Raw genomic sequence first — 27,019 nt, 5'->3', positions numbered from 1 at the left:
TTGTAATTTTTGTTCGTTTTTTACTTTTAGCTAAAAAGACAGGAAAGGTAATTATTATAGGCTCTGGGGTCTCAGGCTTGGCAGCAGCTCGTCAATTACAAAGTTTTGGAATGGATGTCACGCTTCTGGAAGCCAGGGTAAGAATTTTGTATTGTGTTTAGAAGCCTGACCTAATGCAAATAGATATTTATCAATGCAATAAGAAATTATCTATTGCAAATTAATGAATTCTACAGCTTGAACTAAACCAAACTGATTTGTATACTAAAAGTATTTTAGATAACGTGATTTATATTGGATAAAGCATTTTTGACAGTGAAGCTTTGAAAGATACTCAGTATTTAGAGTTTGTAAATGATCCATACAGCCCTTTGGTGGATATTTTCAGGTTATTGTTTTTTGTAGTTAACTTTCAAATTTTGGGCCTTCGTGGACATGCCCTTTGTAGGTAGCAGTTATTTTTTGTGGTGTAACAGAGTGGCTTGTATCCATTTGAAAGTAAAAGAAAAGGAATGCACCTCAGGCGCTAGCCATCCCTTAGTGCCTGATGCAACCAAGATATGTTGGTTCCCTTATCATCAGTCCTAGGAAGAGAAATAGACATGGGAGGAGGAAGGGGATGATGGCACAGAGTGGGGGAAAAAGAACATCATGTTAAGATGCTACTATTGAAATTATTTTCATGAGTGATTTTTGACATTTAGTTATCTTCCAGTGGCTTACAGGCCTCCCTGGACATAACACCACTTAAAAAATAAAAAAAAAAAAACTTCTCAGGTAACCTAAACAATCTAAAATTTTATAGAAGCTTTCAGAATGTTTTGTGTAGTACATCTGAGTTGCTTTTTTATAAATTGTTAATTTTTTAAAATATTCTTTTCAAATAAAGTATGGGAAATCAAAATAATTTTCAATATAGTCCTGCTAAAAATAATATTTTATAGATAATTTAGGAAACATTTGTGTGCCCTCTTGTCCTGTGTACTAGCAATACAGTAATGAATAACGGGACTAATATGATCCCTACCCATGCAGAGTCTTAATCTAGCATACAGGTTTTTTGTTTTGTTTTGCTTTCGTTTATTTAGAGGTTAGAGTGTTCTCATAATATCCATGATTGAAGCATCACTACAGCTCAGTAATTTTTTCCCCATATTTGAAAATCCCTAGTCAGCAGAGATAAACTTGGGCCTGTTGAGGAATGAGAGATAATGTCAAAAGTTTATGCTCAGTAGATACTCTGCTCCTGGACATGGGGCTGCACTGAGAAGTCTGAGAAGTCATCTGTCATTCACAGCTGACTTGGGGGGATGGGGGGCAAAAGTCAGAACATGGTGATAGAAAGATGGCATTTAGTGTTGCAATTTGTGAACAGATGTTTTCTGTGTGAGTGGCCCTTGCTCAGCCTCTACAGTAAATGGTATTAGAGACAGCTGGGTAGAGAGATAATAGTACCTGTGGCTAAATATGTCTGGCTGTCAAATTGTTCCCATCTCCTATCACTTAATTCTCATTCATTCCCTTCCACTCCCTCAAATGGTTAAACTTCACTTGCTCTTTGTGCCTACACTGCACGCCCTGTATACTCTAAACTATAACTTTCTTTTTAAATTATAAGAGACAGAGGCCTGGGGTGGTACCATGCCAGGTTCTTATGGTTAAAATAGAATTGATGATTTTAGCCATTTAATTTCTGAAAAACAGGATCGAGTGGGTGGACGAGTTGCTACATTTCGCAAAGGAAACTATGTAGCTGATCTTGGAGCTATGGTAGTGACAGGTCTTGGTAAGTAGTCCTTAGTTTTGTGCTGTTATACAAGATCTGAGACTCATGATTAAGCTTATGTTTTAAAGCCATAAATGTGGTTTTAAAATATTTTGGTTTAAGATACTGCTGTTAGTATTAGTAAGAGGTGAATTGACAAATAGTCTTCCTGAAAAGATACACTGATATGTGCAAAATTTAAATTGTACATATGTTTTGACCTAGCAGATTCAGTTCTAGGAAATTATCCTAAGAAAATAGACAAGTGGACCATGTTGTTTGGAGCTTTTAATTTTTTAAATTTTATTTATTTTTTGTTTAAAGATTTTATTTATTTGAGAGAGCGTGCACGTGGGGGTGCCTGCCCATGCACAAGCGGGGGGGGGGGGCAGAGGGGCAGGGAGAGAATCTCAAGAGGACTCTGAGTTGAGTGCAGAGCCCGTGGCAGGGCTCGATCTGTCAACCTGGAGATCAAGACCTGAGCCAAAACCAAGAGTCTACTTCACTGAGCCACCCAGGTGCCCCTGGAGCTTTTTAAATGTGGCATAACAAAACATCAGAACGCATGGTTCCAAGGATTATATTGTTATACGAAGAGAACTATACAACCCCTAAAAATTATGTAGCTTTATATTAACATGAAATGATGGCCACGGTTTATTGCTAAGTTGAGAAAAAGATTACAAAACAATACATGCATTGTGATCCTTTTGTGTGTGTGTGTGTGTGTGTGTGTGTATAATTTTATGCACATAAAATCCAGAAGGATCTATAATAAAGGATCTATAATAAATTTTTTTAAAGATTTTATTTATCTGAGAAAGAGAGCCAGAGAAAACATGAGCCAGGGGGTAGGGGAGCAGAGAGGGAGAAGGAGGCTCCCCTCTGAGCACGGAGCTCGATGTGGGGCTCGACCCTAGCTGAAGGCAGATGCCCAACTGACTGAGCCACCCAGGCGCCCCTAGAATCTATAATAAAATGTTAACGTGAGGTTATAGGTAACTTTTTGCTTCTTTATGCTTACCTTACACATTTCATATATTTCATTGTAATTCTCACAAGCATATATTACATATTATTTTACTGGGCATTTTTTTAAATCTATAATTTACATACCCTAAGCTTTGAGTATTTAAATTTTGGGTAAAAATATTTTTTATTTTTGCTTTGTGTTCTCTCTTCATAGATATGTTGAATTTAATAGTTTGAGTTTTTTTTAGGAGGGAATCCCATGGCTGTGGTCAGCAAACAAGTAAATATGGAATTGGCCAAGATCAAGCAAAAATGCCCACTTTATGAAGCCAATGGACAAGCTGTAAGTTGAGGACAAACAGAACTTTTCAAAATTTCTTTGGTTCAGTTGAAACAACAATTTGGGGAAATGTGTGGATGAATATACACACATATCAGTATGTGAACTGAGGATAGAAATTATGCGACATTCTAATTGTTCCTTAACTGTGAGCTATATAGGAAGGGATTATTACTGCATATGTGCAAATTTACATGCCTATTTAGGCATTTATGTTTAGACATGTCATGAAGGCTAGCTAGACAGTTGATTTTTTTTATTTGGCTGTGGCCACCTACTCTAAGAGACCTGTGGAATTGACACCTGACTCTTCATTTCTTTGTATTGTGCCTCCCATCGTGTGCTTTAGCTCTGTGTGCTCTTTACAACTTCCGTTCCATGTGTGTAGGTTCAAGACTTTGATGCGCTAATAGCCAGGTGGTGATACTGAACTCAGGTGCTTAGGCAGATTAAAGTATTTGTTGAGCAGAGGCATAGAAGCTTCCTATACTTAGTAGGCCGTAGCATGGCAGTGATGTTTGCTATGAGGGAGTAAGAGCAGTTTAACAACAAGTGTACTGGGAGGCTTAGATCATGTAAGTCAGTCCTAATTTTGGGGGGTGGGTGCAGTTCAAAAGTTCGTATTCAGAATTTTACCAACCCTTCCCTATCAGGAATGAGCAAGTTTACCATTCTTGGGATATAAGCATGTTATCAGCTTTGTATTTTGAGGAAGGGAAGATTCACGATGCATATGGCAGTTTAGCTATTGTTGCTAAAGGTGGTAAGATCTCAACTCTTGAATTCAGTCTGCTAGTCTGATGGACATCCTCACTAAGGCCTTTAGGCTTTGTGGGGTTCCTATCAGAAGAGGACAGACTTAAGGGAATGCTTTGGCTTCTATCCTCACCATTCTGGATTCGGATTCCTCCCAGGGCTTGTTTTGGGGGTGGGACAACCTTCTGGCAGAATAAACAAAATAGAATGAACGAGAGAAAAAGGAGGAAGTAGAGCTTAAGTCAACAGTTCAATAAACTTTTGTTATTCTGTTATTTTGTTATAAAGGCTATAGACATGAATAAGACAGTCCCTGCCATAGGAGACTCCACAGTCTAGTGGGACTTGTACACAGATAATTGTTTCCCAGCTTTTTATTATGGAAATGTTTAAACCTACACAAAAGTAGAAAGAATAGTGTAATAATGGACTTTCATTTATTCTAATCTTGTTGTGTCCAGTCCCTTCTGTGTTTTTTGGTCTGGGGTATTTTAAAGCAAATCACAGTCAATCAGCAAGTATTTATTAAATATTTGCCAAAATCTAGGCATTGTTCTCAACATTTACTATGTATTCCCTGTGACTCTAGCTATTTTATGAACCCAAGAACATCAGGAATTATAAGTATCATTAAAATCTGTGGTACAGCCCCTGCCCAAAAAAAGCGCACCCACTAGAAATACACTGCTCATACATATTCCAGTAACACAAGGCAGATTTGCCGAGGGTTAGATAAAAGGATAAATTGCTATGGAAGAGCCAGTGGGGAGGGCGAGAGAGAAAGAGTCAAAGTCTCTGAAAGTGGGAGGGGCAAGAGTAGGGAGAGATTTAGAGGGAAAGAGAGCATTTGTGAAGGTGGCTTAGGACTTAATGTGGTTGTGGAGGAAGGTTTAAGACTAGGAGACGTCTCTGAAGGAGGATGGGATTATACTGGTGGGGCTAAGATACAAAACTGAAGTTGAGCGTGAGGGATGTTGCTTACTAGGCTGATTTGTAGGTTGGGGCTTCAGAGGGTTGAGAGCAGGAAAAGTGACGTGACCGGATAGGTGTTTTAGGTAGATAGACAATAATGTAGAGAATTGAATTGAAGCAAGGCCTCTGAAGTACACATTACATTAGTCCTCAAGAAGTAATGAATCCAAACCAAAGGTCATCACTGGTCATTGAGACACTGTCTTTTTCTTTAGACTTTCCTGAATATAGAGCAGGTTTAGTCTTTCTGACAGAAGTTTTTTCTAATAGAAATACCCAGAGAAATTGTCTCTTCCTTTCTTGGTATTAGAGGAACTTTAACACATTTTTAAAACATTTGTTTCTAAATAGTATACCAGCATTCCCCTCAAGTGTGGCCTGCAACGAGCTGCTAATTCATGAACTAACTGTTGGGTTACCAGTATGGGATGAGATAAAGACATCGTTTGTGCCAGAATATAAAATAAACTACATCATTAAGCACACTGTTAGTTCAAATGATGATTTGGGGGACGTGGGGGTGAGTAGCAGGACTTTCCAATGAAAGAAGTGGTGCTTCAGTTATGATCTGACATAAGCTCCTTATCTCACCAGGACCAGCCCTTTGAGTAGCACCGTAGTGAGCCTCCGTGAAGCCGGTGTGTGGTTTTCAGCATTCTGTGTATGCAGGGATATTTTTCCAAGTGCAGTTTGTAGTTGTCATTCAACTCTGACCTTTACAAAAGGGTTTCTCTGACTCAGTGTGTTTGTATTTGGTGCAGTAGCCAAATGGCAGGGAGGATTCTTCAGGCACCCTCAAACTGAGGAGAAAATTCTTTGCAGCTTTGAGTTAGTTCTGTTTGCCTTAAGTTAATCAAACACAAGAAGTCACGTTAATGATTTTGTAGTCTGGTTCAGAGGAGAAATGGACAACTCTTAACCAGTAGATTGGCTTTTGGCTTATCGGACAAGAACTAAGAGCTGTAGTTTCATTAATTTTGTTTATAATTACAAATCTGTTTCTTCAGAAACCTGAGGAGTAAGTAGGTCAGCTGCTTCATTCTGTCATTTGGAGGGGAAGAACGTAAAGCCCAGACATGGTGTTTGCCTAGGGTTGTTCCGGTCAATAATTCGCACGGCCCAGAACGTGCTGCCTGGTGTCCCAGATCACACTCCCTTACAGGCATACATTGTTTTATTGTGCTTTGCTTTCTTGCATTTTGCAGATATGGCCCCCCCTTTTAATACAAATGGAAGATTTGTGGCAACCCTGCATAGAGCAAGTTTGTCAGCACCATTTTTCCAACAGTATTTGCTCACTTTGTGTCTCTGTCACATTTTGATAATTCTCACAATATTTCAAACTTTTTCATTATTTATTATGGTAATATGTGATCAGTGATTACAACTTACTGAGAGCTTGGATGACGGTTAGCATTTTTTTAGCAATAAAGTAGTTTATTTAAGGTATGTACATTGTTTTTTAGACATAATGCTATTGCACAGACTATAGTACAGTGTAAACATAACTTTTGCATGCACCGGGAAACCAGAAAATCCATTTGACTCACTTTATTACGGTGTCCAGAACCAGACCTGCAGTATCTCGGAGGTGTGCCCACACCGCTCTGCTGTGTCTGGCTGGTGTTTCAGAGAAGGTGGGGACTGGAGTAAGTGCGTGCAGCTCCAGCTGCCTGTGTGACTTCAGCAGCCGAGTCTTCTTCTCCAAGAGCCTTCTTTTAACAGTTGCTCTAAGGAGGCAGCAAGACCCCCCCGACCCCCACTCCGGAGTGGACATTCACTCAGACATTGATTTTGCTTTGGTAAACCGTTGAAGGAAATGGGTTTGTCTTCCTCCATTCTCTGTAGACAGCCTCCGCGTAAAAGAGGGTGATTTGATGGTTCTGTTGTTAGTACATAGAAATTCCCTCATCCTGCACAAAGTCAGCAGTTAGCTCAGAGTGACAACTGTCATTTGTAATATCATCTTAAGGACCTGTCACCATACCTAGTCATTTTGCTGCCATATATATATATATATATATATATATATATATATATATATATATTTTTTTTTTTTTTTTTAAAGGTTTTATTTATCCATTTGACAGACAGCGAGAGAGGGAACACAAGCAGGGGGAGTGGGAGAGGAAGAAGCAGGCTCATAGCATAGGAGCCTGATGTGGGGCTTGATCCCAGAATGCTGGGATCACGCCCTGAGCCGAAGGCAGACGGCTTAAAGACTGCGCCACCCAGGCGCCCTCCATTTTGCTGCTATAAAAAGAAATCACATGGCAAGTGGTTTTTCTTCTGTTATCTTGATACTGTTTTAATCACGATCACAAGAACCCCGGAAAGAGTTCACTTCATTCTCTCTGGTCCTGCATTGCAGCCGGGGTGTTGAGCTTCTGTGTGTGTTTTTGACAGAAGCTTATTCGATGGCTCTAGAGGACTAGAACAAGGGCTTTCTTATTTGGTTCTAATATAGGATGTCCCTATAATTAGACGTATCTTCCAAGCCCATAAAAACAGAGCTAATACAGCAGCTGTCCTCAGATTGACTAATGATGAAGTTATTCTCTGAACTATGCCGTAATCAGCTTTAACTGGATATGGAGATAGTTAGGAAATAGGGTAATTCATATTTCAGGAATAATTTGGGAATCACCAGTGAGGAGACTGAAAACATGGATGTGTGTGGAGATGGGGGAAGTAGTAACTATAAATGTTTTCTGTGTATCTCCTTGTACACATGTAACTCAGGGGCTTTAAATTCTAGTTTTATTTTGGCTTTTTTGAGTAATGAAACAGCATCTTAATCAAATTACTGCACTGCTATAGCATTTTGCATTATAAAATCTCTAGTGTCCACTGGGGGTAGGGAGTTGGGCTTTTTTGTAGTTTTTGTTGTTTTGTTTTTACCAAGTGAGGCCCAAAGACTCAGTAACTAGTTGGAGAAACGGATCTTGATTTTCTTCTTGGGAATAGCTCAGCTTTTGTGAGGAAGAAAGATACATTTGAAAGGTAAAAAGTGCCAGGTCTTTTACGAAGGCCATTAATTGGTTATACTCCGTACCTACCTCAATTCAGCAGGTTGTCATTTGCATTCATATGGAGTGGTGCTTGGGTTAGTTATACTTTTGACACAGGCCTGCTGGCCTTTTAGTTTTCCTTTTCCTTTGTGGAAACAGGTTTTTTGTTTTCTTTTTTTTAAGATTTTATTTATTTGAGAGAGAGAATATGAGCAGAGAGGAGGGGCAAAGGGAGAGGGAGAAGCAGATGCCCTGCTGAGTAGGAAGCCCCGATGTGAGGCCCGATCCCAGGACCCTGGGATCATGACCTAGCCAAAGGCAGACGCTTCACCTACTGAGCCGCCCAGGCGCCCCCAGATTTGGTATTTTAAAGGTGGTTTTTCTCTACCTTTTAAAGTCTTCCAATCTCCACTTTTTATAAATGTAAAAATTTCATGCCTTCCTTTAATAAATGTTCCTAAAGATGCAAAATAGTTACTTTCCTTTCAAATATAATTATAATACTGACTTTGCTTTTCCAAGCTTTATTAATTTATTAATTTCGTAAGAATTTACAGAGCACCTCTACTGTGTGCTGGAAACTGCTGGAGTGAACTGCTTTGATGTGTTGTGTGTGCCTTCTCCATGCAGCTTAGTTACTGCTTTAGAGAAGTCCATTATTTACATCCCCTAAAAGATTCCTGATGAGGTTTAAAAAAAAAAACAGTGGGGGTAGACAACCGGTTCCATTTATAGAATCATAATGAATTTTATTTGGAATAAGTATATATACCTGTTGTCCTTATTCTCTCTTTAAGGATATTAGCCGTATCTCATTTCTTTTAGTTATTTGGGAATCTGAATTAGAGACTCTTCAGATGTAGATTTTTCTTCCAGGTTTACCAAAGGAACTAATCTTAATCTTTTGTTTTATCATAAGTCTAGAAGTGCATGGGAATGGGAGAGACAGAGATTTACTGTAGCCTTTGTTGGCCAAATTTGGCCATTACAGCTGTTTTCATTGTGTTATTCTTAGGATTTCTCTGGCTAAATCTCCAACCTTTGGGTGTCCAGAACCTAGCAGCACCTAACTCCATTTTGCTCTGCCGCCGGAGAGCTTATGCGCACTGGAAGCAAGAGAAATGGACAGGGTTTTGAGGACTTAAAGGGTTTGTGATGATAGAATGTAACCAGAGGTAGAACCGAGGAGAGCTGTCCTCCCTCTGAGATGACTTCCTGCAGGACTAGGACCCTGTCCAGAAATCGCTTGGCTCTCCCTGAATGTGTTCTGCGTGGGCCAGATAGCCAGGCCGTGCTCAGGGGTGCTCCATAGCCTGTCTACAGGACCAGAGCGGTCGCGGTTGTACCTGTTTAGAGCAGTGACACATGCCAGATTCTCAGTTTGAAGGAACTGTTTGGAGCCTTTCATAGAGAAATAAATGGCTTTGAAAAGTTGTAATCAAATCTGTTTCCAAAAAAGTCTGTTTTACTGATATCCTTTTTGACTCTTTGCTAGAGAACATCATCAGAGCTACTTTCCCTTCTTAGTTTGCTGTTCTGTGTTCTCGATATGTTGTCACAGAAATCCAGCTGCCATCACACATGGTGCTTAGCCCCTTGCAGTCACTTGGTGAGTTCCTTTCTCAGGATGCAGTTTAAGAAGCTAGAGTAGAATAGTCAGGTAAAATGAAAATTATTGTACCTTGTGTTTAAAGACTGCCAGTATTTCAGCTCCTTTCCATAATTTTTTATGGAACTAACAGTTCAAGGGTTCTCACCAAGGGGAGGGCAGTGACCTGAAACAGGTACCTCAGGGGTGCTCAGGGGCTGGTCAGTTGCTAAAGTTCTTTTCATTATCTGAGTATGTCAAATAGAACATATCTGACTAGCTTAATTTTAAAAACCGATTCAAGATTTAAATATATCAAAAAATACATTTGGGTTTTTTCCCCAGTGTTGGTTTCCTAATGGACAAGTATTTGCTATTTTCCAAATATTTCTTTAATTTCAAAGTGGAATTCTAAAGTTAATAGGAACAAAATCCAGGTTTGAAAGCTATCCCTGGTCTCTCTGGCAACAGTCCTAAAATTGCTTAACTAGGTGGAAAATGGGTGGGGCCTAAGTGCTGTCTCTCGTATTCTGGAAGGTGGAATCTCCAGTTAGAGCAGAGGACCCAGTCAGTGGGCCAGAGATGCAGTGTGTCATCCTGGTGTCCGTCAGATGAGGCAGTCATCTTTTGGTTTGGTTTTTGTTTGTTTGATTTTGTTGTTGTTCTTGTTACTGTTCTGTGTTTTTCCTTTTCTCTTTTATTGAGTTTTGCTTTATTCCTCATTGCTTTCTGATGCCATCTCCCTTTACCACCCTCACATCCGCCTCCCCAAACTACCTTTCTTGTGCCCATTTCTGTGCTTTGACTTTCCCATTTTGGTCTCTATACGGTCTGTTCCTTGTTTCTCTGGTGGTTGCAGCTTCTGAGCTAACAGAATGCTTCTGTCATGCTGTGTGTTTAAAGCCTTGATTTTACCGCTGTCGTACAAAACTAAACTTGACGTGGCTGTTGGGCTGTTATTTACAGTTTATTTCTCTCTCTGCTGCACTGGTTAAAAGGACACTGTCAAGGTATTTTTTTTTAATAATTTTTTCAAATCATTTTCTTCACTGTTTACAGTAAAATCCATTAAAAGCTTGAAACTTCGATCTTTCCCTTCCAAAGGTCCTCTCCATCATACATTCACACTGGTTTGTTGTGGTAGAGCTGCGCCTGTATGTTGGGCTGGTGCCATTTGAGGTTTTGTCATTGAAAGCGCATGTCAAAAGGTTTTTTGTGGGGGGCGGTGAGGGCGGACTAAAGGGGGAAGCGTTACGAATCACGTGGGCTGCTCAGCAAACAGAGGGAAGAAACAAAAGGTCAAATTTGGTCCCTCTAACCTTGACAGTGTCCCTTTAAATGTTTCTCCACCACAACCCCTGGACCCCAGTTACTGAGCCTGAGTGCTGCGTACTTTTCAGTATGAACTTCCCTATGTGACTGCCGCCCTAGCTACAAAGATTAAAGCTCGTCTGAAGCAAGCCATTCAGTTGACGCTGGAGGAGCTTTAATCTGTACCATGCGCACACTTGGGTATTGGCACATTCTGCCCTGTTGAACGAGAGGCACGTGTGAGCTGGTCCCTCTTGCTGCTGTAGCATCCTCTTGCTAGGCATTTTTGAAGCCACACATAGAAATATCACTGTTTTGTACTCCAGGAAAAGCAGTCGTGCACATTGCATCTGGGATCAGTTAAGATCTCATAACTATATAGATTTCGTGTTAAAAAATGTAATTGTTTCCTTTTTTAAAGAGACACCAAATTTAGAGTTTCTAGAACCATCTTTGGGAACATCATTGCAGGAATCACACTGAGCAAAATTTCAGCATTGCTTTGAGCTGCTCTGTATATGACCCATCACATCATTGAGGAAAAGCAACTGACGAGAAAGTCAGTGAAATTCCTGACAAGAGGGTCTCTTCCATCAGCTCTGATAGCTGTGTAATCAGAATAAGTAGGGGTGTCCCCAAGAGCTGCTTCCTTTGGCCATGGAGGTGAATGGGTAGGTCAGATGTGTGTGATCCACCGAGTCTCAGGTACCACTCCTATGTAAAGGGCACCAAGCATCCAAAGTCTGATTCTCTGCCTTATTTCTCAGCATAAACCAGAAGATTCTCAGGGATTATACTTCTTAGGCCAACGGGGATTCTCTAATTCATAACGATTTCCTGATCGTTCCCATCTTTGGCCTTGTAGAATTTGATGCTTTAGAATATGATTCTGATTGGGTCAGCTACGGTGTCATATTTACAGTTCCAAAAGAGAGTTGCAGTCCTTTTCCCTTTCCTTTTTGGGTGCAGACTGTATTTCTGCCATATTCTTCTGCCACACGGTGGCTCATCCCGTAGTTACTTGTGCGACTCCTCGGTGAAGGGCAGAGACTGGTGCCTGAAAAAGTGTCTGTTTAATTGGAAAGGGCAGAAACTAAGGCGTTTCAAATGAGAGGTAGAATCTTACTGTGATGATCTCACCCACAAGTCACCTCTGACTATAAAAGATCACTCCTCCTTGGCCTTAGTGTTTATTAGAACTTTCTTTAATGCTGTCTTCTTACTACCAATTTTAGGTTGGCTGTAAAGTGAAATTCCATATTTCAAACCCCATTTCCCAGTTGCTGCCCAGTTTATTCTGACAAGAGATGCTTGCTTTAGACATGCTTGCCTTAGAGATGCTTGTTTTTTCTTGTTCCTCCCGTGAATTCAGCAGGGAGGTTGCAGATGCAGTTTACTTAGGACTGAATTAAGCAGTAGCAGAGGGATTTGTATCAACTAACCGCCGGTATCAGCAGGCAGGGCCACAGCAGGGATTAGGAACGTGGTCTTGCAGCCTGATGATCTGCTTCGCAGACTGCTGTCTTCCTGCACAGTAATGAGCCAGGCCTGGTACCTCAGTCACTCCTAGTCTACGAGCTTTGGACATTCAGCTCTGAACTGAACTGGTGCCATAAAACACTGCTGCTCTGCAGAAGAATGAAGGTGCTGTTGTTCTGATAACAGTCGTGAATTTCACTTCTCTCTTCCCTACTCCCACCTGAAATTCATCTTTGAGGGAAAGGCAATACCTTGGGCTTCTTATTTTTCCATCCTGCCCTTATTCTGGAAAGCCCTCAGGTGTGTTGACATAGTTTTTCTTCTCTGAGACTTTTCCAGTGTGTCATTTGCATGTCGGCCCAGCTTCTCTCAGTGCATGTCAGCTCCAGGACACCTTGTGCTCCACGTAACTTCTGTTAGCACCAGTTAGCACCAGTGGGCATCCTGTGGCCATTCGTAGAGGTGGAGTCCCAGCTCAGAGGGCAAAATTGGGAGAATAGAAACTATCAGGGCCAAACATTTCATACCTCATTTAATGGAATTGACCACTTCATAGAAAAGAACGTTGGAATCATTGTCCTCAAAGGTTCCCCTTTGAGGTACATATTTTGACCTTTTAAACTGGAGAGCATTTATTTGTGTTTTCATGGATGGTTATGTTTGGTCTTACTATAAGGACCAACTCTGCTATACTTCGGATTTTCAGGTTCCTAAAGAGAAAGATGAAATGGTAGAACAAGAGTTTAACCGGTTGCTAGAAGCTACATCTTACCTCAGTCATCAGCTAGACTTCAATGTCCTCAATAATAAGCCTGTGTCCCTCGGCCAGGCATTGGAAGTCGTCATTCAGTAAGTACTTTGATACTGCTTATTGTATAATGAATTCCATGTATAGATTTGCTATTTATGCTTTAAGGTTTTCAGCAAGTCTTATTTGAGCTAGTTTTCACTTATTTTCATATGAATTAAATCTCGAAGTAAAACCATTTTTAAAAATGATCCTTAAGGCCCCTCTTGATTCTAAAATGCCTAACTTTTATGGTACTGAACTATATTTAACATAGCCGAGAAAATAATTCGCCACCCGCCAACTTTCTTGTTCCGAAGTATTAGAAATTTCAGTGGGCTTTGATGTCCTTGAATGTTTTTGATGGGTTCCTGTCTTAGGCTGCAAAGCTGGCTGTGTGGCCAAGGCATATGTGTCATCTCTTTTAGGTTACAAGAAAAGCATGTCAAAGATGAGCAGATTGAACATTGGAAGAAGATAGTGAAGACTCAGGAGGAGTTGAAAGAACTTCTCAATAAGGTGAAATTTTATATTTTCCTCATAGCTGAAGATGCGTCAGTGCTGGGGGCCAGGTGGGCTTTTGAAATTTTCAGTTTTGTTTTTTTTCCTCTGGGGGAGAGAAGGTCCGTGCAGCTGGGACTCAATATTCTTAAAAAAATAGTGACTAACAAAAGGCACAGTGTTATCTGTCAGTCTTTCAGTTTGGTACTATTGGCAAATTGTTGCCGGGGAAATAGATCTTTCCTGTGTCAGGTTCGCTTTGCCAAAGCTAGCCCAGTGCCCTCTGCTGGATTCTGTGGTAAGAGGGAAATGAGCCGTGCGGGGGTCAGACTCCCACTGATGAGGACAAGTCTGTAGCCCAGGACCGTAATTCACGGCCGGAACTATCTCACTTTCAGTGCCGGTTATGGGGGGTAGTCCTCAGTGGTATGTCTGCCGAGGGCTCTTCTTTCCCTCCACTTCACAGAGGCCTGGTTCCAGACTGGGAAACCATTTGTTTTCTCCTGATCCTGCCATCTGCAAACATAGTATAAGCTTAGGGAGAAAATGTGAAGTGGGACAGCCCCTGTGGGGAGCTTTTTAATGCAAAATCTGGGCGCGTCTTGTGACCAGACTCTTGCCTCGCTCTCTCACTGTGCCTTGTCTCTTCATCCTGTCAAATGAGAAGAGGTCTGTGCCCACCTTCTTCATGGATTGTGTGTGGCACGCGTGAAATGAGCAGAGGCTGGAGAACAGCTGCCGGGATAGCTGTGGGGCCCAGTACCATCAGAAAGCTGAGAGACTAACCTTAGGAATGGCTCTGGAAGGTTCCGTGTGGTGATTTAGCTTTTTACACAATTTAGAAAACAAATCATGACAATTTGTTCCCCAAAACAATAAGTTAAAGTGGTGCTTTGTTTTTCCTGGAATTTGATTTTTCTATACATATATGTTGTTTTACATTAATGGAACACTCCTGGTTCTCCATTTGTTTTGGAAGGCAGAGATGATCTTTCTTCTGTGATAATGGTGTGATACCTCTGTGTTGAACCATACAGGGGTTTTTTCCTATTCTGAAGTGTCAGGATGTGGAAGAGGTATTTAAGAGCTTCGGGGACCTTGCACTGTAACCTGTTTTGGCATACTTGCAGTTGAGGGGAGGAACCGAAGCATATGATTTGGAGATGGATTACATCACTATCTGAAATGGTAAATTTGTATTTTTCCCTCTTAGATGGTAAATTTGAAAGAGAAAATTAAAGAACTCCATCAGCAATACAAAGAAGCGTCTGAGGTCAAGCCGCCCCGAGACATCACTGCCGAGTTCTTAGTGAAAAGCAAACACAGGGACCTGACCGCCCTCTGCAAGGTGTGGCTCCCATGCGCGCCTGGGTGGTTCTCCTTGGAATCCTAAGAAAGAGTGTAGATCTGGGAAACTTTGGAAAAGGGGGAGCCACTAACCAATCCCAGGTGCCTGTGGTAGAAGAGGGTTTGGTACACCGAAACCAAGGGGACTGACTGGGTTAGTTTGGTTTGAGATCTGCTTTTTCTGCAGAATTTCTACTTTGTTTTCACAGTCTTGTACTTCACCTTACTTACATCTCAGTTTAGCTCCCTGTCATAGTTTATCCCTGTCAGTTTAGAATAATAACGTAGACTTCAGTCATTTGGTAACAAACTGTCTGATCGAAATCCCTAACTTAGTGTCTCTTAGCCATGGGATCTTAGATTCCTTTAATCCCCTCATCTGTGACACAGTGTTGATACTTCTCCTTTGTAAGGGGTCTAAAATGCTCTCCCATGCCAGGGCCGGGGTAAATGCACAGAAAGTGGTCGTTGCTCTTCTTTTTCACCCTTACTTTGCAGCACACTGCTGTGCTCTCCTTCCTTTATCTCCTCCTGCGTGCCCTCTCCCTCCTCCGCACCCCGTCTTCATTCTGGGCTCACATGGTAACTTGCCTCCAAGAACAACCCTCCTGAGCCCTGATGCAGCCTTAAGCTGAGGCGTACTCCCAGATATGACCTGGACAGGGAGGTGGTGGTCCAGGCCTTACACTTTGTGGTATAAACAGCTAGGTTGGTCTCTGACCCATTAAAATCAACCCAGTTCTCTTGATTTTATCAGGAATACGATGAATTAGCCGAAACACAAGGAAAGCTAGAAGAAAAACTTCAAGAATTGGAAGCCAATCCCCCAAGGTGAGAAAAACGCACAGATGTTCAGAGGAATAGCTTTTGCTGTTCTTTGTTACATTTAGAAGGAGAATTACAAAGCACTGTGGGCTTTTATTTATGTCCAGTGAATGGATTGTAACCTTAATGTGTAGGTGTGTTTTAAATATTTAAATATATTGGTTTTTGAAAAGATAACCTTTCTCCATAAGATCTGGTATTTGAATGAAATATACTGTCTTCCTGTGAGTGGAATAGAAGGTGGTAGGTATTGCTTTAAATTCCTGTAACTCTGAGGACTAGGAAAGTAGTATACTTTTGACAGTGAATACTTATATGCTGATACTGTGCTCCATGATGCATCTGGCCTCCAATGTATCTGCTCTGTTCTGGAGCTGGGGATGCTACCCATTCTTGCTTTAAAAAAAAAATCACGCTCTATTTATAAAACAAGCTTTTATAATGCCAGGTACTGATAGGAAGAAGTCGTTTTTGTTTTGTTTTGTTTTAAGATTTTATTTATTTGACAGAACGATTACAAGCAGGGGAGAGGGAGAGGGGGAAGCAGACTTTCCACTGAGTAGGGAGCCCGATGTGTCCTGGGATCAGGACCTGAGCCAAAGGCAAACGCTTAACCAGCTGAGCCACCCAGGCACCCCATCTCCCCCCACCCCCCAGACAAATGAAGCCTGATAGTAATTTCCTTTATATAATGAGCTTTGCACTTCTCTAGGCACCAGTAATAAAGGAGTTACTCAGACAGATAAGGGCCTACTTTTTGACTTGTAATTTCTTTATATAAGGCACAGTACCAGGCTTAGGTTCCTGAGTTACTAAGATTGTCCACATCAGCCCACTGAGAGTAGTAGTGCTTTAATAACCTGTGCTGCTCTGTTTTCATGTTACAGTGACGTGTATCTCTCATCAAGAGACCGACAAATACTTGATTGGCATTTTGCAAATCTTGAATTTGCTAATGCCACACCTCTGTCTACACTCTCCCTTAAACATTGGGATCAGGTAAAATTCCTTTATCGTTTATTTTGTGCACATATCTTTGAGAGGGTTCTTAGGAGAAACCTGATTTGTATGTGTCTGCTAAACAGCTTTATTAAGAGATAGAATTTACGTTTCAGTACAGTTTACCTATTTTAAGCAAACAGTTTGAAGTTTTGCCAAACGTACATAGTCATGAATCACCCACCATCAAGATACAGAACATTTCCATCCTGGAAAGTTCTTCCTTGCCTCTTCACAGTCAGTCCCCAGTCCTCCCAGTCCTGGCCCAAGACCACCCCTGATTTCTTTTCTGTCACTGTTGTTTTGCTTTTTCTAGAATTACATATAAATTGAACCATATGGAATATAATCATACAGAATGTAGCCTTTTATGTGTGATTTCTTTCACTTAGCAAAATTATCGAGATTCATTTTTATTGGTGGTGTATCAGTGGTTTGTTCCTTTTCAGTGTTCGGGTATCCGTTGTATGGTTGTGCCATAGACTGTTTATCCATACACTGGTACATTACTGGACATTTGGATGGTTTCCTGTTGTTTTGACTATAAATGATGGGAGTTGCTATGAACATTCACGTCTTTCTTTTGGGTATATATCTAGGAGTGAAATTGCTGGGTCTTACGTAGATTTTTAACTTTGTAAGAAACTCCAAACTATTCCAAATTGCATTCCCACCAGCAGTGTATGAAAGTTCTAGTTCTTCCACATCCTCACCAACACTTGGTACTGCCAGTTTTTAAAAATTGAGCCATTCTACTGGGTGTATAGTACATTTCATTGTGGTAATTTGCATTTCCCGAGGGATGGGTGATGTGAAGCACCTTTTCATGTACTTATTGGCCATTTGTATGTCATTTCATCGGTGGAAAGTCTGTTCAGATCTTTTGCCCATTGTTTAAAAATCTGGTTGACCTCTTATTAAATTGTGTAAGAGTTCATTATGTTCTTTAGATTCTGGATACAATTCCTTTGTCACATTTTTGTTTTGTAAGTATTTTCTTGCAGTCCACAGCTTCCTTTTTCATTTTCTAAATGGCATCTTTCAAAGAGCAAAACTTTTTAATTTTATGAAGTTCCCTATTTCTTCAACTCTCTTTTATAAGCTTTGTGCTTTTTGTATCCTGAAAAATCTTTGTCTAAACTTAGATCACTAAATCTTCTCTTGTTTTCTTCCTGAAGTTTTATGGACTTAGCTCTAATGTTAGGTCTATGATTCATTTTGAGTTAATTTCTGTGTACAATAAGAGATGAGGGTAGGGTTCATATTTTTCCGTATGGTTATCTAATTAATTATTCTAGTACCATCCTTTTTCTTCATTTGTCTTGGCACCTTTTTTGAAAATCAGTTGACCATGTGTGAGACTATTTATGGTTATTCCTTCCTAGTCATTCATTTGTCCACATGCCACTGTCATATGGTCTTGATTACTGCTGCTTTATGGTACGTCTTGAAATTAGGTAGTGTAAGTTCTTCAACTTTTTTTAGATCATTTTGGCTACTTTAGGTCTTCTGTATTTCCATAAAAATTTTAGAATCAGCTTATCAATTTCTATTAAAAAAATACCTGCTGGGACTTTGATTGGTATTGGGATTTGAACATGGTATATCTCTCCATTTATTTAGGTTTTCTTTAATATTTTTCAGCCATATTTTACAGTTCTGAATGTACAGGTGTTACATGTCTTTTGTCAAATTATTAAGTATTTAAGTGTGAGTTACTCTTGACTGGTGAGAAATCACAGGACTTCTTAGATATTGAATGGATCAGTCTCTAAATCTGAGACTTTGGCCAGACCTAAGACTACAGAAGTAAATATTACATTTTTACTTACATATTTTCATTTCCATTGTACATTTTCCTTGTAAAATTAGTTTGGGTTTTTGTGTGTGGTTTTTTGGGTTTTTTTTTTAGATTTTATTTATTTGTCAGAGAGAGAGAGAGCACAAGCAGGGGTAGCAGCAGAGGGAGAAGCAGGGTTCCCTCTGAGCAAGGAGCCCGATGCGGGACGCAATCCCAGGATTCTGGGATCATGACCTGAGCTGAAGACAGACACTTAACTGACTGAGCCACCCAGGGGACCCAAATTAGTTGAATTCTTAATCTTTAGATTATACTTTGATGTTCTTTAGTGTTTGACTTAGAGTGAGGATTGGACCTGTTAGTGGTAAAAGTCTTACAGAATTCCCAGTTGTTTTTGTTTTTTTTTCCATGTATTACTAAATTAGACCCTTCCTCATCACTGATATATCATTTGAAGTTTCAATATGTATCCATTCGTAATCTTATTAAATCCTGAGTAGTGTGGTCGATTTGAACTGATCAGTATGGGGAGCAGATGAATCAGTCACTAAGTAGTGAGAGTTCTGCCAACCCAATATTTTTACCTAATTCAAAAGAATTGTGCTGTGTTTTCTCCCAGAAATTTCATGAAATTAGAAAATACTGACTAGCCTTCAAAAATTTCTCTATAAAGAAAAATTTTCAGTAAATTCAAAGAAATAAGATCATTTTGGGAATCCTTCCGGGCCAGATGCTGACTTCTTTACTATATGGATCCTCTTGGGCCAGTCTTTATAATCCCAGATTGTTTTTATCTAATTTGACCAACTTTAGTTTTGGAAGTCTTCCTCATCTTTCAAGCCTATAAGTTTAAGAAATAAAAACTAATTTTGCTCTTAGGTAGAAGAAAATGTAATTAGGGTGGTGAATCAGATATTCCACCAAATCTGTAATGCATTCAAAAGCCAAACAAACATCTGAATTTATTGAATCTTCTTTCTTCGAGAGATCCCACCCCCCACCCCTGGACGGAGGGGTTGGGTATGGGATTGTTAGGAGAAAACTCAATCTGGGGAAGAAGAAACTGCCCTAATCTCACTGCCCAGAGATGGCCATTAGGGACATTTAAGCGTTTTTTCTTTTTCCTCTAGTTTCCTGGGATAGCCGTGATGAACACTGAGTGGTGGCTCTGTAATTTCTGTCTTAGAATGTTGACTTTTCTACAAACGGTGGTTTTTCGATGTTTATCTTACGGAACTCAGGATGTATGGCATAAATTAAGAACCTATGGATGGCCTTTTCTCTCGTCTTTAGGATGACGACTTCGAGTTTACTGGCAGCCACCTGACGGTGAGGAACGGCTACTCGTGTGTGCCCGTGGCATTAGCAGAAGGCCTGGACATTAAACTGAACACGGCGGTGCGGCAGGTTCGCTACACAGCCTCAGGTGCGGCCCCGCTTCCCTGGGGGATGAGCCTCTCGCTCTGAAACACGGCACCCGTCTTTGCTTGAGTTCGACCTACCGAAAACGTGTTCGGTACACTTCCTGGTAAAATGTCGTAGCATGTAAACTACGACTGCTAATTTTTAAAAATCGGCATTGACAGAAGGATTGAGCCTGTAGAGCCATTGGGCGCTCCAACCCATCGTCGTGTAAACCAAAAACGACGCAAGTTTCCAATTTGTATGTGAATTCCTTTGGTATTGTAATAACTGTCAGTGAGTTTGGATCTAATTTTTGCTGCATGTATTTTTTTTAAAGATTCATTTATTTATTTGAGAGAGAGAAAGCAAGAGAGCGTGAGCACAAGTGGGGGGCAGGGGGAGGGAGAGGGAGAAGCAGACTCCCTGCTGAGCAAGGAGCCCCATGTGGGGCTCGACCCCAGGACCCTGGGATCGCGACCTGAGCTGAAGGCAGACGCTTCACCAACTGAAGCACCCAGGCGTCCCACTGAGTATATTGTCTTCAAGACCAGGATTTTGGCCTCTGGGTACAGTGGGACCCACTCCTTGTATTTTACCAACTGCGTCTTGCTCTTTGGATCCATTCTAGCCTTTCCTGTTCAGGTGGGCTAACTGCTCGGGCTGGTTTCTGATACTGGGAGCAGATGGAGTTGTCCTGATTCCCACAGGCAGAAGGCTCAGTGCTTACTGCGGCTGGTTTCAGAGCACATTTAATGTGGAGTACAGAGAACCCGCTGGCCACCCACTTTTGGGAATTAATAGTCTGGAACTCTCGATGATAGCTAATCACCCCTAGTCACCCCTCTCCCCTCCCCCCAGGACCCTCACGACAAGTGGAGATATGGCCATCAACCTTGCTTACTCTTCATGACCGCTCTTCTAGAATTGCAGAGATTACCGCAGATGTTCTTTTTTTTTTTTTTTTTTTTTTTACAACCCCTGAAACTGTTTTCCATTTGATTTCCCCTTCATAGGCAGCTTCTAGCTGATGTTGAGACCTGTAGCCTTTAGATAGCCATTTGCAGGCAGGTGAAGAACAGTGAGAAAGTGAACATGAACTGAGCTCTCATACCAATTTTGAGCTGTTTATACATTTTCTGAAATTCTATAAATAGGTACTTGTTAAAGAAGAAAGTACCAGTGAGGAAGGTAACAGTAACCTCTTCTCAGTGCCTTTTCTGCGGTCCACTTGGAGCGTTATTGAGACTCTGGCCAGCTAGGCATCACAGTGCGTTCTCTCGACTAGCACGGCCTGCCCTTGGGCGACATCCGTAGATCCGCACCGCGGTGGTCTGGGGTCGTCCTCTCTTGCTCCTCAGTAAGCACCTAACCACCGTGGAGAGGCACTGCTTTTATTGTTACAGACCTTTAGTCTTCCCTTTGGTCTAAATTTACTTAACCCTTGGTAAATAATAAGGCTCTTAGATTAGCCCAGAAGATCACCAGTGTATCAGGAAGGTACGACAAGTACGGTGGCGAAGAGCCGGGACTCTGAAGTGGACTGTTAGCATTTGAGTCCTGGCAGTTAGTACCCGTGCGGCCTTGTCTGAAGTTACTTTGCCACCTCCTCGGTTTTCTAATATTAGCAAGTGGCTAGAACAGACTTCATAAACCTGTGGTAAGAACGAACTGAGATGGTGGTAGACTCCGCCGTGCGCTGAATGTTCAGTACCGTCCTTATCGCCAGTGACGCCTTTTCCCTCCACCATCTCTAGGATGTGAAGTGATAGCTGTGAATACTCGCTCCACGAGCCAGACCTTCATTTACAAGTGCGATGCAGTGCTCTGCACGCTGCCCTTGGGGGTGCTAAAGCAGCAGCCGCCGGCCGTGCAGTTCGTGCCGCCGCTTCCTGAGTGGAAAACGTCCGCGGTGCAAAGGATGGGATTTGGCAACCTTAACAAGGTAACTTGCCCTGGGCATCTCTGCACATACCCGTCGTGCAAATAGTCTTCGTGTCCTCCAGTCAGATAGGGGCTTGCATTTTTGTAATTTTGCTGTACTCTCAGCTCTGCGAGGTCAGGGTGAGAGCCTGTCAGGTCAGTCATTTCAGTGCCTGTAATTTTATATATATTTAGACTGAGTCTTCTGGGATCACTTTGCAAACCTAAGCCCACAAAAACAGCTCTAAATGTTGCTTAAGTAATACATTTATGATGGGGATTTCTAGGCTTATATTGAGAGTAGATCAGAAGAAACTTTAATAAGGTCTGAGAAGTAGTATTTCCTGTTGAGGCACAGCTGTGCTTAAGCCGTGTTCTCTGAGCCCTGTCATCGGTTCATGTGCTCCATTTTTTTTTAACAACAGGTGGTACTGTGTTTTGACCGTGTGTTCTGGGATCCAAGTGTCAATTTGTTCGGGCATGTCGGCAGTACGACTGCCAGCCGGGGTGAGCTCTTCCTCTTCTGGAACCTTTATAAAGGTAACTGCTTCCTGGTTTTAATCTTTTTCATATCCTTGCAGGAACAGAGAATTAGGAATATTCAGGGTTTTCTCAAATATATATGCCTTGATTTTTTCATTAATTCAACCAATTCCAGAAATTCCTGCTAGGTGATGGGGATGGGGGGCGGGGCAGGGAATACCTGCAGTCAAGGAGCTCACATCCTAGTGGGAAATACTTAAGGAGGCAAGCCATCTAGGAACAGGGCCGTAAGTAGAGGGTCAGAGTGAAAGCCCAGGGCACTGCAAAAGAGAACATAAAGAGAAGAATCAACCCAGCCAGGAGACAGAACTAGGGAAGCTCCCCGTAAGGGGAAACTTATACTCCTCGTTCTCAGACTTTTGTGTCTTACTGGCTCCCTGAATCTTTGATCACTTCCTTCAGAATATATGTATCAACTTCCTATCTCCTATTTTAATTTCTTCTGTAATTGAATTGCTCTTTTCTGTGGTGCTTAAAGTGTGTGTGTGTGTGTGTGTGTGTGTGTGTGTGTGTGTGTGTGTGTGTGTGTGTGTGTGTGTGTGTAAAAATCTCATGTCTTCTACTTCACGGCCTCTGCATGTACTGTACGGTCTGGCCCTGGGGAGCTTTTTTCTTCTCTTCCTTCCCAACATGACATACTCTGCCCAGCCTTTCTGGTCTTGACCTAACTGCCACTGTTTCAAAGAGGCCTCCCAGGACACACATACTTCCCCTGCCTCAAATCTAAATTAAGTCCCTGTATTTTTTCCTCTGTATCCTTTGTTTTTTTTCATTGCTTTTATCGGTTCATAATTATAGCTGTGTGATATTTATCTATTGATCCGTGGAGTTATATAGTCTAGTTTATAGCTGTTATGTCCCAGCATCTTGTACTGTGCCTATTACACAAGTCTGTTGCCTAAATAGTCACCAGCTGGGTGGGTGAAGGTGGTGATGGGCGTGGAGGGGCCTGGAATAGTTAAAAGGATGTAGCTCCTGCCACGGAGTGAACTGTCTTAAGGTGGTCAGGGCTAAGGATTCTGTGGCTAAATACAGGAATACCTGTTGGTTTTCTTAGCAAGGTCTGAAGTTCGTATTCTGCAAAATCGTAAGCGGTTAAGTACATGAGGCACGCTTGACTGACTAGAGTTTGCCACCTGCATTCTAAGGGATAGATTTTGAGTTGCAATTTCAGAAACCTAACTTGTCTCTAGCACGAGTGTTGCGTGTCTATCTGTTGGTCATCAGATTTCAGAGTGCCCAGAATAATGTGGGGCCTGATAAAGAAGTTTTTGAGAAGAGTCTGTAGGAAAACCCTGGAATTGTCCTTTCTGTTTCTCTAGCTCCAATACTATTGGCACTAGTGGCAGGAGAAGCTGCCGGCATCATGGAAAACATAAGCGATGATGTGATTGTCGGCCGATGCCTGGCCATCCTCAAAGGGATTTTTGGTAGCAGTGCGGTGCCCCAGGTAAGTAAGTGGGTCAGGGCAAGTGGGGATCAAGGCTCACACTAGAGCAGGGTTTGACACAGTCTCTTTACATTGGGCAGCACAGTTTCCGGACAGTTTCAGCCAGAATTGAGAGGTGTGCTGGGTTTCCATGAATGCCATTGTTTGGAGTCTGTGTGTAAGTGTGGGATTTAGGAAAGCCCCCCAGTACGTGGGCTGGGGGATTGAGAAGGCTTTTTGCTGCATGTCCCTGCTGGTCTCATCCGTTGTATCTGCATGTGGAGTCCTACCATTCCTGCCTTTTAGACAAAGTGGTCAGACTCGCTCATGGAAGAATCGCTCAGTACTTTTTCTATTCTTTAGGCCCACTGCAACACCTTAGATCCTTATGATTCCTTTGAAAGAAGGCATATTAATGCTTCATGTGAATTAGAGACTAAAGGTCAAGTCCCGGGTAGGTCTATAGATTTCATAGGGCAATGTGGAAGCTTAGCTGGAAGCCATTTGTGTTGTGTGTTTTAAAGCAGAGGCATTCATCACTTGGCTCACTCTTATCTCCTGCCTCTTTACGGCTCTGTTTTATCCGCACCCACCACACCTTTTCCACCTTTTAGAGAGGACCGGTTTGTCCTCTGCCTTGTAGTAACTTCAGCTCATGCTTTTTCCTTTAGCCCAAGGAGACTGTGGTATCTCGCTGGCGTGCTGATCCCTGGGCCCGGGGCTCCTATTCATATGTAGCTGCAGGATCATCTGGAAATGACTATGATTTAATGGCTCAGCCAATCACTCCTGGCCCCTCAATTCCAGGTGCTCCACAGGTGAGAAACTGGCAAACTACCTGGGCTTATTTGGGAAAAGGCCAGTATCCCAGGATTTCAGGGTCAACACCATGCCACAGTTTTGTGGGTTTTTTGCCCTGGGGGGGGAGGGGGTGGTGATGGTTAGATTTTGGTTGTTCTGTCCTTGCATCCTTTCATATAACCAAGAGCAGAGTAAAAGGAAGGAACAGTATTATTTGTGCGTGATCTCTCACGTTCTGGCTCTGTAAACCTAGGCAATCCATATTCAGAATGGAAGAAACCATATAAGCCAATTACTTTTTCCTTATTCAAACTTTCTCCCCTAAAAAATGAAAAACATCTTTAGTTGCACCCTGTTTTGTAACGGCACGTAGGACTGTTGCAGGGTGTCCGTCACTAGGGGTCTCCAGGACATGCCCCTGAGGGCCCCTTATCTAGATGCCAGACTCTGCTCCCGAGTAGCAGGGGCTCCTCAGGACCCCGCGAGCCTGCTCTGGAGCTGAGCAGCAGAGGCGTCCCTGAGAAAGAACAAATGCTGGATTCTCTGAGGTACGGAGTGGTCAGGAACCCCTTGCCCCAGTAGGGACTGTAGGAGGCAGAGGAAGTGCTAGAACTGGGTATCCCCCAGCATCCAATGATAAACAAGAACAGATGCAGTTATGCATCACCCTAGGACTAAGGCTGGCTTGGCTGAGTTGTATTGTTGCATTTCTACTCTGGTCATTTCTAGGAGAATGCCCGCTGATGAGGGAGATCCTTTCTGGTAGAATGATGGTCTGTGATTCACAGCCTTCAAAGGCCAATAGGAATTTGGCAGTTCAAACACAACAAAAATAAAAGTTACTCTTTGCAACTTGCTGATTTTTCTCTCAATTTTTTTCCCGAAATAGCCAATTCCACGACTCTTCTTTGCTGGAGAACATACAATCCGTAACTACCCAGCCACCGTCCATGGCGCTCTGCTGAGTGGGCTGCGAGAAGCAGGAAGGATTGCAGACCAGTTCCTGGGGGCCATGTACACCCTGCCTCGCCAGGCCACACCAGGCGTCCCTGCACAGCAGTCCCCAAGCATGTGAGACTGATGGGTTCTGAGGGAAGCAGACGACATGCGAGTCTTTTGCTGTGTAAGCAAAGCTCTCGTAGCAATACTGGATCCCACTGAGAAACTCACTCTGGCATCTGGGCTCCAATCAGCTACTGGAACTCATGATGCCAGGTGGCCAAGGAGGTGGCCTCCTTTGAGTGACTTAGAGCTAGAGAGGCAGTTGTCCGTTAGTGTGGAAGTCGGTATTCTTCCTAAAGACTGAGGTAAGCAAGCATCGTGAGAGGACATCTTAGTCTCTTGGTGTGTGGTGGTTTTTTTATATTTAAAAAATAAAGCTTCATATAAAATTCTTTTGTTGTTTCCCCTTTAGATTTATATAACGGGTACTGTGCCTTTGGAAATGCCCATTTTATCCATGTTTAATAAGGTATAAGGATATTTCTAGAAAGGCAGAAACTGGTTGGTCAGGTCTGAAGATGGGGTTGAGGGGAGCCCCACAGAAGCAGTGGGCTTCCTGATCGGTGGAACTAGAGAGCTCCCCATCGGGACTGTGGGGTGACTGTACGCCAAGAGTGTGAAGCTACAGGTCAAGCATATGGTTATTAGAGGAGACTTTGAATTTTTAAGGTAAAACAAGGCACAGAGTTTGGGTGGGTCTCTGGCAGACCACTCAGGCTTTACTCCCCAGGTTCCCTCCATGGGTATGTGCTAACTTTCCACTTTTGGCCAACGTACTGGTATAAAAGTTTTAGGAAGTGTTCCGTAAGAAGATCAAGGGTTTGGGTGACTTAGCTGTTCTGTTTCCTGTTGCTGCTGCTAACATTACCACAGTAGGCTCTGAGGGACCATTCCTTTCCCCTGCCTTTTAAGCTTCTAGTGGCTGTATTTCTTGGCTTGTGGCCCCTTCCTCCATCTTCAGAGCACATTACTCCAATCTCTGCTTTTCTTGTTCTGTAGTCCTATCTATCTCCCTCGTACAAGGATACTTGTGATTTCATTTAAGGCCCACCCAGATCATCTCCCCATTTCAAAATCCTTACTCAAAGTCCCTTTTGCCATATAAGGTAAAAACATTTTTACAAGAAGGGAACAGTAACTGTTCTTCTCAAGGGCTCCTAATAGTGTTACTATAATCTGTTTGCTTTTACTCGTGTTAGTCAATTCAAGATTTCCGGGACGTTAACGTTGGTGGGCTAATGATAAGATGATAAAGATGGAGAGGACTTTTCCCTAGTCTTCGAGTAACAGCAGTGGGGGAGATCCGCACACCAGGATCAGGGCGAGTGGTGTAAAGGTAAGAACAGCATGCAGTGGCAAGTACTGCTATGACCTGTATCTGAATCCCAGCTCTGCCCTTCATACTGTTACCTCAGGTGGGTGACCCAGCGTTAGGTGCTTTATAACATTGTTTAAATAAATGGCAT

The 27,019-nt window shown here is 42.2% G+C and overlaps 2 protein-coding genes across 3 annotated transcripts in view; one reads left to right on the top strand and one right to left on the bottom strand.

The window, feature by feature from the left end:
* Positions 1-25,945, top strand: part of KDM1A (lysine demethylase 1A) — a 58,717-nt gene extending 32,772 nt beyond the window's left edge. For both annotated transcript variants that reach the window (XM_045782350.2, XM_045782351.2), the window contains 14 exons: positions 31-137; positions 1,705-1,786; positions 2,986-3,080; positions 12,901-13,043; positions 13,410-13,500; positions 14,696-14,830; positions 15,587-15,660; positions 16,542-16,653; positions 19,748-19,880; positions 21,613-21,800; positions 22,204-22,318; positions 23,644-23,771; positions 24,422-24,568; positions 25,441-25,945. In XM_045782350.2, the coding sequence (XP_045638306.1) occupies positions 31-137; positions 1,705-1,786; positions 2,986-3,080; positions 12,901-13,043; positions 13,410-13,500; positions 14,696-14,830; positions 15,587-15,660; positions 16,542-16,653; positions 19,748-19,880; positions 21,613-21,800; positions 22,204-22,318; positions 23,644-23,771; positions 24,422-24,568; positions 25,441-25,626 (1,736 nt within the window). In that variant the 3' untranslated portion in view covers positions 25,627-25,945. The remainder of the gene's footprint in view (positions 1-30; positions 138-1,704; positions 1,787-2,985; positions 3,081-12,900; positions 13,044-13,409; positions 13,501-14,695; positions 14,831-15,586; positions 15,661-16,541; positions 16,654-19,747; positions 19,881-21,612; positions 21,801-22,203; positions 22,319-23,643; positions 23,772-24,421; positions 24,569-25,440) is intronic.
* The window catches only part of LUZP1 (leucine zipper protein 1), an 88,619-nt gene continuing 82,403 nt past the window's right edge, over positions 20,804-27,019 (bottom strand). Inside the window, exon 5 of the transcript XR_015722680.1 lies at positions 20,804-22,352. The gene's annotated coding sequence lies outside the window, so the exon portion shown is untranslated. The remainder of the gene's footprint in view (positions 22,353-27,019) is intronic.

Source organism: Ursus americanus, chromosome 33 (genome assembly GCF_024610735.1).
Source record: "Ursus americanus isolate L20-20 chromosome 33, mUrsAme1.1.p, whole genome shotgun sequence".
NCBI lineage: Eukaryota > Metazoa > Chordata > Mammalia > Carnivora > Ursidae > Ursus > Ursus americanus.
This window is presented reverse-complemented; position numbering and strand designations above follow the sequence as displayed.